General features: G+C 36.9%; 2 protein-coding genes across 2 annotated transcripts in view; both read right to left on the bottom strand.

The window, feature by feature from the left end:
• The window catches only part of LOC120412592 (bestrophin-2), a 53,424-nt gene extending 50,504 nt beyond the window's left edge, over positions 1 to 2,920 (bottom strand). Inside the window, exon 1 of the mRNA XM_039573122.2 lies at positions 2,741 to 2,920. The gene's annotated coding sequence lies outside the window, so the exon portion shown is untranslated. The remainder of the gene's footprint in view (positions 1 to 2,740) is intronic.
• A 3,559-nt stretch (positions 2,921 to 6,479) lies between these two features.
• On the bottom strand, positions 6,480 to 12,647 carry LOC120412615 (L-lactate dehydrogenase). The gene is made up of 5 exons (XM_039573166.2): positions 12,489 to 12,647; positions 12,122 to 12,259; positions 11,946 to 12,063; positions 7,434 to 8,023; positions 6,480 to 7,369 (listed from the first exon to the last, which is right to left on the bottom strand). Exons 2-5 carry the CDS (start codon positions 12,242 to 12,244, stop codon positions 7,205 to 7,207), a joined length of 996 nt encoding a protein of 331 aa, XP_039429100.1. The 5' UTR covers positions 12,245 to 12,259; positions 12,489 to 12,647; the 3' UTR covers positions 6,480 to 7,204.
• Between the last annotated feature and the right edge of the window lie 2,040 nt (positions 12,648 to 14,687).

The raw sequence follows: 14,687 nt of genomic DNA, 5'->3' as shown, positions 1-14,687 counted from the left end.
CAGCTTTAGGGGAACTAAATTCTAATAGCCAATGATGAAAATTCAGCTGTGTTTTTTAAATTTGTTTCTTATTTATGAAATTAAAATTATATTTTCCAACTATTTTTTTTAAATACATGAAAGCAGTTTTTTATCTTGCGTAAAAATTGAACAATTGAAAAAAAACGTACTGTTTTGCAACAGACAAAAAAAAAATCGTAGACCAATCTGAATTGACAACGATCGAATTCAAGAAACCAAATTTACATGAAAACTTTTCACCTATTGAATGAAAATCTTTAACAACTGGTTTCTGAGTTACAGCTTCCAAATAATTTAAATTTGAAGATAATTTTTTTTTCAATGTTGCGACTTAATTTTTTAAAACTTCTATTGAAAACATGTTAAACTATGCTTTTTTAATGGCAAAATGTACGGAAATATTGAAGAACAAGAATACATTATTTAAAAACTTTATTGAAAATTTTTCGAATGCAGACCTTTTCTCATGGAACTATTGAAACTATATGAGTAGTAGGGTGCTCAGAATATGGGACTTTTTTTCAAAACCTCGCTCCACAAGCTGATTATTGTTCCTTGACTTATTTTAGGACTCTGGGAAAAATATGAGCATAATCGGTCAACATTTACCCATTGATACTCGAGGTTGAAGTTTGTATTGGAAAAATCGGAAAAATGCATGAATTTTTTTTTCTTACGGTTTTGTCTGCGGGCACGCTACTTCCATCCAAATATTCTAAAAAGTGAGAATCTTTATGGAAATTTAATGTTCTACAACTTTGTAGAACATGCCAAAGCTGTAAAACTCGTACCTGAAAAGTTATTAGCGATTTAAAATGTAATTTTTGTATGAAAAACATATTTTTTACCAACTTTAGGCTCGAGTATCAATGGGTTAATCTTAACCAATTTCGCTTAAAATTAACACAGATGCTCAAAATAACTCAAAAACCGTTTTCCGCTTGTGGAGCTGGGGGTCATTTTTTCGGGGCACCCTAATGAGTAGTTCTTCACTAAGGCCATATTATTTCAAGTTTTTGCCACCCTCCTCCCTTCAAAATCGGCCATAGGAAATTCACTTATGAGGGGGCCAAATTATTTATTTTTTTGAAAAATTCAAAATTTTAATAGAATTGCAATTGCAATCTAAACTGCATTTCCCTGCGTTTAAAATCATTGTTAGCATGTCTGGGTTTATTCAAAATTCTATTGAATTTTTAAAAATTGAAATGTACATTACTGCAAATATTTTTTTTTGCTAAAATTTTTGTTTTCTTCATATCTTTCATTTTTTTAAACTAATGATTGCAAAATAAGGGAACTAGTAAAAAATGCATTTTAAAACACCTTTCTCATTCAAATGTTGAAACTATGGCTTGTTTTTTTAATTTTTATATTTTTTTAGTTTTTTGCCCTTTAGTTTTTTATCGGCCTTAATAAATTATAAATTTGAACCACCAAAATTGTTACAGAAAAAAAATTGCGTCCGTCATACACTTTGAAAAATTTGTGCGCGGTCTTAGTGCATCAAAATAAACACTCAAAATAAAGATGAGTAAAGTTTGTACATAAACAAAAGTTGAACAAAACGAGTTCATGGATTCGGGAAATTAAAAAAAGTGGTACAGGTTTAAGGCTCTGAAAGGCATAATTCCCGATCGGCCATTTGGCGTCCTTGTTTGTTTTAGATCAACATTCAATCATGAAATGGGTTTCTTTTTGTTGTTTGTAGAAGCATTTTACAAATATTAATTATTTTTTCATTTAAGTTTACTATTTCTGGACCCTGGATTCAGAACCATCATTGACAGTCATTGCCCCAAAAGTGAAAGACACCATCTACCACCTTAAACCACAAAATAAATGAAATATTTTATGTAAATTTTAATGTGTTAAATATTACTCTTCTAATTAAAATTTCAGATCTAAAAATGACTTTCATAGGTTTTCTAGCAACAGGAAAAAAGTGACTTAAATGCCCTAAACTGAAACAATAGAATAAGCGACGAACTTTTGTGTTTCTTTAAACACATTCCAGGGGAAATACATTTTCTTCGACAAATGCAAAATGACCAATCTGGTGCAAGGTCTCTACCTTCAAACCTAAATTCTTCAAACTCCGAACCCGTCTCCGGGACGGACCATTTTTCGCCGAGCACCAGAACCAGCCACAGGTACACACAGGTGTTACCTGTTTACAATAATCATCACCATCGTCATTGCCATCAACGCGTCATGACTGGCCTAGTCGATCCCCGTTGTCGCACATTTAGACTCAATTTCACCATTAGCATTCGCAGTTGTGGCGAACTTTTTCGCTTTTGTTTTGACTCTCGTCAAAGTCTACCCCAGCAGTGTCACTGTGGAATCGCATTTGACGATCGCGACTCTTTCACTCTGAGTTTGGACTCGGTTCCAGGTCATCAATCGTCATCACGGCATTCCGGTTAGGAAGTGGATCAGCGGTGACATTTTCGGTTTTCCGATGTTTGAATTTCGCGCAACAATCACGTTCACCGCTATTGTGTTCGCCTTCGATTGGAACTTCCTAAAAATGCAATCCGATCGTGTTGCGACGATTCGCCGATTTCGGCGTGCGTGCGTTCCACTTTTAAAAACTTTTAAACAAACAAACAATACCACCCCGTCACCGTGCGTTGAAGTTTCGCCAAATTCTAATTTTTCAGTGAAGCTTTTTTTTCGTCACTCTCTCGTGATAAAACAGCGTTTGCTACAGAACCTGATATTGTAAAAGCCTCCAGACCGCGATCGGGTGTGTGTGTGGGTGTGAGCGGGACAGCACCAGCCGCGAGTACACGCGCGAAAACGAGACAGTCCGATCGTTCTCCGCGAACTGTGTGACGAACGAAGATCGCGACGACTAGCCGGACTGGTCGAGTCTGACCGAGCGCACTTTGAATACTGAACGATCTGGAGTTGAGCCGCCGACCGATCGCTGAGGTGACTCTTTGTGCTGTGTGCGATCGGGAGTTTTACCTGTGCGCGGGTTCGTCGTTTGTTTTTGGTGTGTGAGTGTGTCACCGGGACGCCATGTTGGAATTATGATGAAGAGAAATTTACTTCATTTTTTATTTATTTAAAAATAGTCATATTCCTCAAGAAATATTAAACGAATAACTAAAGCATGAAATAGTCTAAACCAGAAATCACAAAAAAACTTGAAAAATTAAATTAAAATCATTCAACAAATAAATGTTCCAACATGGCGCCCCTCCTCGATTGATCCGAACAAAACTCGGGCTGTTGCAGCTAGGTTGAGCCGGTGACGTCGATTAACGTGCTTTGTTTTGGCTCCCGCTGCGTCTGCGCTTCTGTTACCTGTTGCGATCGGCAAGTGTGACCCGTGTGTGTGTGGGTGAGTATGGGTTTGTGTGTTTCCCTTTGGTATTAGCTCTGTATTAGCACACGCGCGCGATCCCGCATCAGTCAGCTGATTTTGAATGTCGCCGGTCGGTGGTATCTGTGTTGATCGTGCATGGTGGTGGTTTTTCATTTTAATATCTTAGTAAAAATTACTTTTTGTGGGATTGTATCCAAATTTCTCAGAATTCCATTTGCCAGATTACCATTCTATAAAATTAGTCGTTTCTCAGAAAGCTCCATTGATTTTTAAACTTTTCAAAAAAAAACTGTATAATAAGTGTAAACTTTGAAATGTTTCCAAAATCTTCAACATTTTTTTCGAAATTTGAACAACAATGTTGCTTTTGAAAAGATAAATTCAATGTCAAATAGGGAATCGGTTGTACCCGATTCTCTCTGATTGCAATAGAGTTATCTGAGCCCGTGCTCACGCACACTAGCACGCCATTTGTTTTGCTGGACGGTACAAATTTTAACCTCAATCTTTTTCGTGTACGTACACGCAATACACGCGCACGTAGATAACTCTATGGAACTTTATAAACATGTTTTCCTACGCTTATATACTTCATTTTTGTTTATTTGAAGCCAGTTACACTCGAGAATGACATTTGAGAATGGCGTAAGTTATTTTCAATATTTTTGTATTACGTAATTTAAATATTGCTGTATCTTGAAGCCGTTGCATCGTATCAAAAAGTGGTCAAAGGCAAACTTGTAGGAAATTTGACGCGGCTATCTAAAAAAAATTCACTGAAAGAATATATGCCAATTCTATGAGATTTTTTTTTAGTTTAAAAATCAAATTTGAAGGTGAGCCCACGATTTTTTTTATCTTTCAAAATGTTTGTGAAAATAGCCAAAGATGTTGCAAAAGACTCACGAAAAATGCAGGATGGAGCAACTCTCCTTAAAAAATTACAAAAATCATTAACTCAAACTGTTTTTATGAAAAGTGTTCTAAACGTCAAAATTTTCAAAAACCGAATGCATTAATCAATTTTCCAGACAATTTTACATAAAGTCCCCATATTGACCATATTGAGATTTCCAAAAAAGTGTCCACGTGGTTTATGCATGGTCCCAATATGAGTAATTCTTCGCCAACTCACACAGCAGTTGCCCCGCCCCTCGTCGATTTGCGTGAAACTTTCTACTAAGGGGTAACTTTTGTCCCTGATCACGAATCCGAACCCGACCCCTTCCATTTTTGAACATTCGAAAAAATACGTGTATTTCAATAATTTGCAGCATAAAATGCTGATGGTTTTGGAATTCGGTTTCAAAAGGACCTCGTATGTAAAATTAGACGCCCGATTTGATGGCGTACTCAAAATTAAAAAAAAAACGGAGGTTGGCATCGAAAAAATATGCAAAATAGTCATTTTTGAATTAGGAACATTTTTTTTTTCATTATAAATTTCGTGTTTTTTTTGTAGCTTTGCAGGGTTATTTTTAAGAGTGTAACAATGTTCTACAAAGTTGTATACCAAACAAAAATTTACAAAAAAAATGATATATAAACATATGGAGTTTGCTTGTAACCATCACGACTTAACGATTTTTTTTTTGAAAAAGTTTCTTTTAAGTTTCTTTTTGTTTCAGCATTCGTGTCTGTCCTGGGTGACCTGAACGGCCATGATCAACGACAACCAACTTTTTCAACAACAAAAAAACCTGAAATCGATTTTTGTAAATGTATGCAACTTCGTGGAATATTATTACACTCATAAAATTAACCCTGCAAACACGAAACACGAAGTTTTAAATTGAAAAATCTCGCTCTGAATTAGAGCGTTCAATTTCCCGGGGTTAAAAATTTCCTGGGAATTCCCGGGAAAACTATGTAAAATATTTAACGATACCAATTCGATTTTCATCTCATTGATCATGGTAAACATTTTTTCAGACATTTTCAAAAAATTGGTTCCAAAAGGTTTAGAAAATGTAAACTTCCGCTTGAATTTCGGGAATTCCCGGGAAATTTACAAATTTCCCAGGAAACGGGAAATATGTTTTCCGGGAAATCCCGGGATGGGAAATTGGACGCTCTACTCTGAATGAAAAAAAAAATCTGGGTTATTGTAGATTGGAAAAGAACATTGAATTACTCTTAAAATGACATGTCTCAAGATTTTATACAGTCGAGCAACAAAAATTGGCAAAATTTTTAGAACTATTTTTTTTTATCGACGAAAAATACGTTTTTTTTCGGAATTCTGAGTAAGCCATCAAATCGGGCGTTCAATTTTACATGAAAGTACCTTTGACACCTAATGTCCAAATTATCACCTTTTCAAGCCGCAATTTATTGAAAAAAAACAAGTCTTTTTCGAATCCTCAAAAAAAAAAAAACAAGGGGTCGTACCACCCCTTCGTCACGAGATATCGAAAAATGGAGCTCGAATTCGTGATCAGGGACAAAAATTACCCCAAAGGACAAAGTTTCCCGCAAATCGAAGAGGGGTCGGAGCAACTGCTGTGTGAGTTGGCGAAGAATGACCCAATTTTCATGAGCTAGTAGAGAGTAATATGATTGTAAGCAAAAATAAAGTTATCAAAACCTAGGGAGCACAGCAATTTTTATGTTCCTTTTGGGAGCGATTGGTTTAGTCCCCATTTTATGGCACAAATAAAATTTACATGAGCTTGGCACCTCCATATGTTTGCATTAGGCTCATATAATTTGAAGGAGACGCATGGCTTTTTAAAAATTGATCGATTGTTTATACTGAAAATTCATGGGAAGATGGGAAAATTAAACTTTGTTGATTGCACGGGTTTGGAAAAGCAGGGAAAATTGAAAAAGGTATAGATAACAAAGCATAGTTTCACTTTGAAAAATATTTGTAACGCCTTTTTAAACATTTATCTTCAAAATTCAATTCTCGTCTCGTTCTTGGGCGTTCTTAGGAACGCGATCGTAAGGTCAAAACTTCAATTCAAATGTGAGCTCAATGTTAAATTTAGAAACAACATTTTCATTTGCGCAACACAAACTGAAAAATAATAATTTAGGAATGGACTGCGTCAATAGATTTTCTGAGAAGACACATTTGGAAATGATTCGGAATGATAAAAACAACATTTGATTATTTTTACTCAGAGATGCTTTATTTCTGGCTTATCTTTGCACATCTATTTCATTCAAGGTGTATGGTGTGTCAGTGTGTTTTTTCTTTCTTCTAATCCTTCATAATCTTTGACAAACGAGACCACCGTGCTCTTCTCTACCGTCCTCGCAGCAATCATTCAAACCCTATGTTTTTAAAACTTTGAAATGCACTGTTCTGCATCGAACCCGCTCGAAACGAACGGGTTGACCTGAATTAGAAAAAAAATAAAGCGCTACTTAGCCTTGCTTAGTTAATTTTATTTGTGAAGCAATACTTCAACGAGTGACTTTTGTGAGTTCATCAACTATGCAGCAAACTTTTCTTTCTCCAATTCTGCCCTAGTGCCGAATTGAGTGAGTGCGAATCGTAAATGCCTTTCGAGGTAGGGTGTGTTTTTTCTTGTATCGATAAATTTTCACTTCTTTATCCTTATTTAACAGAGATTTTTGTTTGTTTTGTTTTTGTTTACGGTCAAGTTTCAATTTGTTTTAATACTTTCTATCATAGACTACATAAGAGGATCATGTTTTTTTGTTGGAGAGGAAACAACATCAATGACTTTGGTGTATGGTTGTGTGCGTGCTGTCAGAAAGATTGAGTGAGTGCTTAAGGGGCCTTTCACTGTATTTTGTTTTTTTTTTTTTTGCTAATTAATATAAATAGTATTTGCTAACTTGTTAAACACAGTTAATGGCTTACATAACCTAGAACTTGATGCCGGCCTGCACCTCGGACATGATCTTGGCCGACTCCTGGAGCTTCTTGGTTTCGGCCTCAGTCAGGATTTGCTTGACCACGTGGGACACGCCGTTGCGGCCAAGGACACAGGGCAGCGACAGGTACACCTCTTCGTTGATTCCGTGCTCGCCCTATTGAATGAAATGAAATTGGATTAGATTTGTTGGGGTTGCAATTTTGAGGTTAGCGACTTACGGTGACCAGCGTGGACACGGCGTGCACGTTGTAAGTGTTTCTCAGCAGAGCCGAGGCCAGCGAGGCCACGCTCAGACCGATGGCCCACGAAGTGTATCCCTTTAGCTTGATGACCTCGTAGGCACTGTTGACGACCTCGTGGTGCAGCTCTCCCCACTTTTCATCATCATCAGCGGTTCCGATGCTCGGGTTGATCTCGGCCAGGCGGACACCGGCCACGTTGACTCCGGACCACACCGGGACCGAGCTGTCACCGTGCTCACCGATGATCCAGCCGTGGCACGAGGTCGGGGCCACACCCAGACGCTGGGACATCAGGAAACGGAATCGGGACGAGTCGAGGTTGGTGCCGGAACCGATGACGCGGTTCTTGGGCAGCCCAGAGATCTTCCACGCCACGTAGGTCATAATATCAACGGGGTTCGACACCATCAGCAGGATGCAGTCCGGGCTGTGCTCGACCAGCTTCGGAATGATGCCCTTCAGGATGTCGCAGTTACGCTGGACCAGGTTCAACCGGCTCTCGCCCTCCTTTTGGCGGACACCGGCCGTGATGACGATCAGGCGAGATCCAGCCGAAACGGCGAAATCTGAAATAGGGAGAAACGAAATTTTATTATGTGTTACCAGACTTGTGCTACGCACTGTGCGACATCGGGAAGGTTGATTGTTTCACGAGTAGAGGCGCTGCAGTATGTTGCGCGACACGGTATGCAACACGTCACGCAACAACTATTTGTGACATCGCAACGAACAAAGAATATCAAATTTTAGACTTTTTTTTAATTTATCAATTGAGTTATAACTGTCTCTAACAGTTGCCAACAACTGCCAAAACAAACAATTGTGTTTCTGATAAAAAAAATCTTATCAGTTTCGAGAAAGTTCTCGAAGGAAACATCTTTCAACTAGAGTTGCCGACATGTCTGTGCTGATTGTGACGGGATGTCGCGTCGTCGTTGCTTAATGAACTTGAATTTGGTGAATGAGTCGGTTAGAAGGTTGACGCGCGTGTTCGTGACCCGTTTTTCGGTAATTGAATCAAGTCAAGGTTAGGGAGTGATACAAACGGTCGTGACGTAGTGGGGAATTAAATTGAATGGAACTGAACTGAACTGGATACAGTTTTGAGTTGATCAGAATTGAACTGCGATGTGGCGTTAATTTAGTATTTTTATGCATTGAGGAAGGTCAAGAGCATTTGGAGAATATTGCTCACCGAGAAAATCAGTTTATGAAAATCTGGCTTGGTAAGGATATTCTGACTGGTGTCTTCAAAAAAATCGACCATTAGGAAAAATCAGAAATAAAGTTATATATAATCTTTAAAAAATACCGATTTTTTGGTGAACTTTTTTTAAAGTGTATTCTCAAATGCCGTATTTTTATTTTATTTAGCATGGACAGTTTTTTCAAGGAATATGAATTTTGCACACACAATTTTGCAAAAAATATTTTAAAGTGCAAAATCGAGTTTGCAATCGAAAAGTAATCTACTTTTTTAGATAAAATGCACTGGGTAAATTGCATTTGAAAATTGGTGTCCATGTATGCCTAATTCTGAAAATAGTTTACGGCCTACTTTTCTATACCAAAAATAACAGAATCAAATAGGATTACTCCTAAGCACTGTTATCCTACAATAGACCAATAATCAGATTTAAGTGGTAGATTACTCAGACAGAAAAAAGCACTGTAACGTACTTGTATCGAAAAGCAATACTTTTCAATATTGTTTTGATTTGAACGGTGAATTGACCAAACACATGGACATTAGGGTGGCATAAAACAAATCGACTTCAGGGATACCCCCTGATTCGATTCCTTAGGCAAAAATAAGTAACTGTGAAAATTTTGAGCGAAATCGGTTAAGGGTCGCTTTTTATCGTTGAAGTTGGTGAAAAAAAATCTTTCATACAAAAACTTTTTCTTTAAATCGTTAATAACTCGTCAGGGTTAACTCGAATCGTTTTGTGTGCTTCAACAAAGTTGTTTGTCATACAATTTTAGATAAGAATATCACACTTGACAATGATTCGACACATTTAACGCTACCTTTTGGCGGAATTTTGATTTTTTTGCTTTTACATTTTTTTTCGAATTTTCCCATACAAACTTCAACGATACAAAGCTATCCTTAACCTTTAACCGATTTGGTTCAAAATTGGCACAGTTACTTATTTTTAACTAAAGAGTCGAGCCAAGGGGTATCTCTTACGATTTTCCAAAATTTTCATTTTATCTTGTCACCCTAATGGACATTTAACTTAAAAGTCTAGTTTAAGAGTGAGTTTCGGAATTGCAAAAAATGTTGTTTGCAACTCGTTGCGATTCTTTTTGCCAGTTGTTGCATAAGCTATTATTTTCAAATAGCTGAGATTTTTTTTACTATTTTAATTATTTTACATCAAAAATCGGACAAATAGTTGGTGAGAGATAGTATTTTGAAGAATTGAAATTGAGGAAGTGACATTTTTGGCTGTTTTCCAATTGGCCTTTTTATTTTTGAAATGACGACATCTCGGCAGTTTCAAAAACAACCAAAAAGCAAAAAAAAAAAATTAATTAGACCTGTTTTAAAAAAACTGTTCTGTTTGAATTTTACATGAATTCTTCAAAATTCTATTTTTTGTTGAAAATGTGCAAAATTCGACAAATCGAAATATAATCGATTAAATATTTTAAGGAGTTATAACACTTAAGGAGGTATTAGACTACGCCAAACAAACAAACTTGCACTTTTTTGTATTTGACAGTTTGACAAACTCGCATACATGTTTACGGCAAACTCGCAAACAAAGCAAAATGTATGCCGGTTGATGTTTCTGCAAACAAATGCAGGCAGGCAAACTGCCAAAATGTCAAAAAGTGCGAGTTTGTTTGTTTGTTTTCCGTAGTCTAATACCTCCTTTTTCAAACTTCGTTTAAACCACTCAAATTTTAGCATTCGCAGACTGTCACCCTCCCCAGCGTATGAAATCAACTTTAACAATTAACTGCATACAATTTAACTTGTTTGCCAAAAAACTAGTTTAAATGGCAAACAAACTGTCAAGCACGAAAGGTGTTTTAAAGCAAAGTGTGATTTAGTGTAATACCTCCTTTAGGGGCCTTCAATTTCCAATGGAGTTTTTTTTTAACTTTAGATGAATATCAATTTATAAAATGTCAAATACACCAAAATGACAAATACACATAAATGACAACAAATAACGCAATCAAAAAGTTTAAATGTTAAATAAAAGTCTGTATTTTAAATATGAGTTGAGTAACGAGAAATGGCGAATTTGAAACTTTTTCAATGAAAAACACGTTTTTATTTTTCTGAATTTTGAGCACGTATAAGAGTCTGTTTGACACGAAATTTCTTTCTATTCACGACAAGAGCTAGGAATCACGGAAAAAGTGTCATAGTAATAAACCAGAATTATGAAAGGGGTCTTATCACTCTCACCGTCGAAAAATGTGATCAGGGACCAAAATTACCCATTTTTTTCCGAAAATTTGTGCGTTGGCAGATAACATGTTTTTTGGGCATATTTTGAATAAAGTTTACGTCACTCATTTCATCATCTTTTATCAATTCATTATTTTTTTTTTGAATTAATGGTGGCATAAAAAAACACAAACGCAACTAAATAAACAATGCTTTGATTTCTTTTCTGAAGCACCCTATTTCTAAGTTCAAGTAGGATTTCTTATTTCAAGTGCCGATACCCGATACTGTTTGTTCTTCTAGCAATGGTTTGTTTTGGGCAATATTTCAAGCTCAACAAATGTTACCATGAAACAAACAAGATTCTTGTCTCTATTGACATAAAGTTCTAATAGGTTTTGAAGTTGAAGATGTAATGTTTTAAATTTCAAAAATGTTGTAAAAAAAACAACAAAATATGTTATAAAAACAATTATATCTATTATACCAGTCATTTTCTACATTTTTGTTCAAAACTTTCAAAAGTTTGTACTCAATCTTTAGACGCGTACCCACTTGATAATCCCCTCCGTTTTAGCACTCCTGAATTCCTCACATGCTGGATTTTTGCTTCAGTCTGGAGCAATCAAATAAATTCACCCGAGCTAACCATACTTGAGTCAACTTCTAGCAGGGAACGACGCTCGCCGCGCACGATCTTCAAACTGATCGCGCGCCGCCTCGTTCTTTTCCCAGTTTTATAAAAAGAAAAGATAAATAAATAAAAATACAAACAGGTCAAACACACATTTCTGTTCGCGTTTTTGACCGTCACCGACTGCAAGTCTACAGAGTGTAGGAAATTTTAACTTCCTCTCGCCGCCGCCGCCCAGCACATGGGAAGGGAACATGCGCACAAAACTTCTCGTCACAACAATTTGCAGTCCCAACTTTTACTTTCGCCCTTAATTGGCACACAAGGGTACACCTCGGTCGTCGTCGTCGACCGATTGTACGGAAAGTGAAAGTTCTTTCGTAGAACAGAGGTCAATCAACCAATTGAGGACGATTTTGATGTTGCAATCAGGGTAACTGACCTGTGCTGGCCTGGATCTGGGCGTTCTTCATGAAGGCGGAACCGTGCTGCAGATCCAGCATTTCACCCTGCAATTTGTCCGCGTTCACATCGATGAGGGCTACTTCACTTGATACGCTCTGTAATTAGGACTTGGATTAGGATTCTGATTATTCAAGAATTGTGGGGTCAGCTTACCTGGGTCAGAATACTGAAGGCACAGGCCATGCCGACCTGGCCGATACCGACGACGGTGACCTTGTTGCCCGACGAGGTCATCGGTTCGGCAATTTCCATCATCAGCTTCGACTTGAGAGACATCTTGGCTTGGTTTGGCTGGAATTGGGAACCAAGAAAACTGGGATGATCAGCTTCAGAGGTCACTTTGAGAGAACACCCTTCGAGCAGGGCTAATTGGGACACAAGGTCGAGGTTGGGCAAACTTGGGACTCTTCAAGTCTATAAATAACTTTCACTTGTAATTTCTTCCAAATTTGTTTAACTATCCCCCACTATATCTTATCTTTATCACAGTTCAAATAAAACATTTTTAAATCAAACTCACTTTTGCTTGAACTTTCTGCAAACAATAGGGTTGACCAACCACAAACTTTCAACACTAGCTCTGGAGCGAGACTCGACCGTACGGTTGAACCGATGAAGCACGTATGAAGCGTTGAAGAGCTATCCACCGACAGGGAATAATATATCCTCGGTGCGGCGCGGATTGTTGAAGGTGACCTTTCGACGTGGTGTGTGCGTGTTTGTGTGCGGAACATGCTTTCGTGGAAAATACACAGAACTTCCCCCCTTGGCCACCGGCATGGGGGGGTCTTCCCCCAAAATGTATCCCAGAGAGGGAGATCGGGAGAGAGAAGTGAGAGAGCGATTCCGGAGAGTTGTGGGAGTTGATGCGTTTGAAGTGCGTTTGCTCTCACATTTGGGGGGTTTTCGCTCTCTCTCTTTGGCATGTTTTTTGGGGGGTCGTCATCGTCATCGGTAGCCATCCCAATCAGGTGTTTTTGGTAACAGTAAAAATTCTAGAAATTTTTGAATTCAGTGTTTTACCTTAAATATAATGATCAATCAATATAAACTTTGTTATTAATTGATCAACTATTTAACTATTTATTTACAAGTCAAATAAAATATCTATTACATTTTTTACAGTTTTTACTGTGCTTCCGTTAAAATTTGTAGAAAAAAAATGTGTGAATTTCGTTTTTATAAAGCACCCGTCATCATTTTGGGTTGAATGAGTAAAACCTTAAACACAAGAGAAAGAAGTAAAGTGCGAGTCGATCAGAGAGCGAGAGAGGGAGAAAGAGTTGGGTGAGAATGATGAAATGTTGAGCAACTGTTGTTGAATTGTTTATGGATGCGGTGCGGAGTTGGCGATCCGTGACCGGGGATGGTTTGAATGTTGTATGTTCGAGTGACATTGGTCACGTTGCTTCGACAGTTGGTAATGGACAGGGAGAACAGCTGAATCGGCTTGGATTCGCTGCAGTATTCAAGAAAGGAGGTTTTATTTAGGCGTTAAAATCGATACAAGATGCTAAAATCGTACTGTAAGAAGCAGCACGGAAAAATATCAAAAGTAAAGGGTCAAAAGGACGTTACGTTAAACTACAACCCAACCCCGCCTTTAGACGGGCTTCGATTTAAAAAATCGCAAAAAATCCATTTCTCAACCAATTTTTGATCTTTAAAAAGCATTGAAAAGAAGAACTCTTAAAATTTCAGAATATGTATGGGTTGGAAGTTTTACTTGTTTTATGTGACTTTGCCAATGTTTTTCAAAATGTCATTTTTTAGGGGTCAACTTTGGCTGTGTTTTTACTAATATTTTCTATATTTTAAGTAAAAAGAAGTATGCAGTAATTTTTGTAGTGTCCCAGACTATGCCTCTACGCATTTTTTCGCAATTTACATGATAATGGTGCCCTTTTATAGCAGAAAATGTGAAAAACAAGCAATAAATTGAAAAAAGTGACTGTAAAAACATTAACAAATTAGATAGGCAATATGTAATGATAGGAGGTGGTAGAATAGGCCAAATACTACCAAAAACAAACATAAACTAAACAAGATAAATGCAAATTAAAATGCTAAAAATGAAACAAGAAAAACATAAAACAAGAGAAGTGAAGTTTTTCGTAGAAAAAAAGTTGCTCAAAATGATCTCCTGAACAAGGAAAAAATAAACATTTTCGAAAAAAAAAATTGGGCATTAGAGGGATAACTATAGTGATGTTTAAAGCAATTTGCGATAAATTTTAATTCGAAAAAAAAAATCAATTGGGCATAAATCAGGCGGGTTTTTAAGAACTCGCCTTTTGGTCCACACAGCAAAAAATTGTGTTAATTTGGAAGGTGTAATTTTAGAAGGATGAATATTACCTCTTTTATGATGTAATTTTACCTCAATTTAGACTGAAAAAGCGACATCAAACCAGAATAGTGGTAAAATTACACATTTTCAGAGGTAAAATTACACATTTTTTCTGACATAAAAGATGTACCCCTTTTTAGATGAAAGTTTACCATGATTTTTTTTTCTTCTTCTCGTCAATCTCAATGATTTTTAAAAATTTAAGCATAAGAACTGTTTCCAAGATCAAATGAAGAGTTTGGTAAACTTTTTTTAAAACAATAAAAAAATGTTGCGCTTTTTATGCATTGGTTTTGAAATATCATGAAATATCACGACTCTTGCCCTTTTTTCTTGACCAAAAAAGCCAGTTCATCCACCGGGGCACCT

This window comes from Culex pipiens, chromosome 3 (genome assembly GCF_016801865.2).
Source record: "Culex pipiens pallens isolate TS chromosome 3, TS_CPP_V2, whole genome shotgun sequence".
Taxonomy (NCBI): Eukaryota; Metazoa; Arthropoda; class Insecta; order Diptera; family Culicidae; genus Culex; species Culex pipiens.
This window is presented reverse-complemented; position numbering and strand designations above follow the sequence as displayed.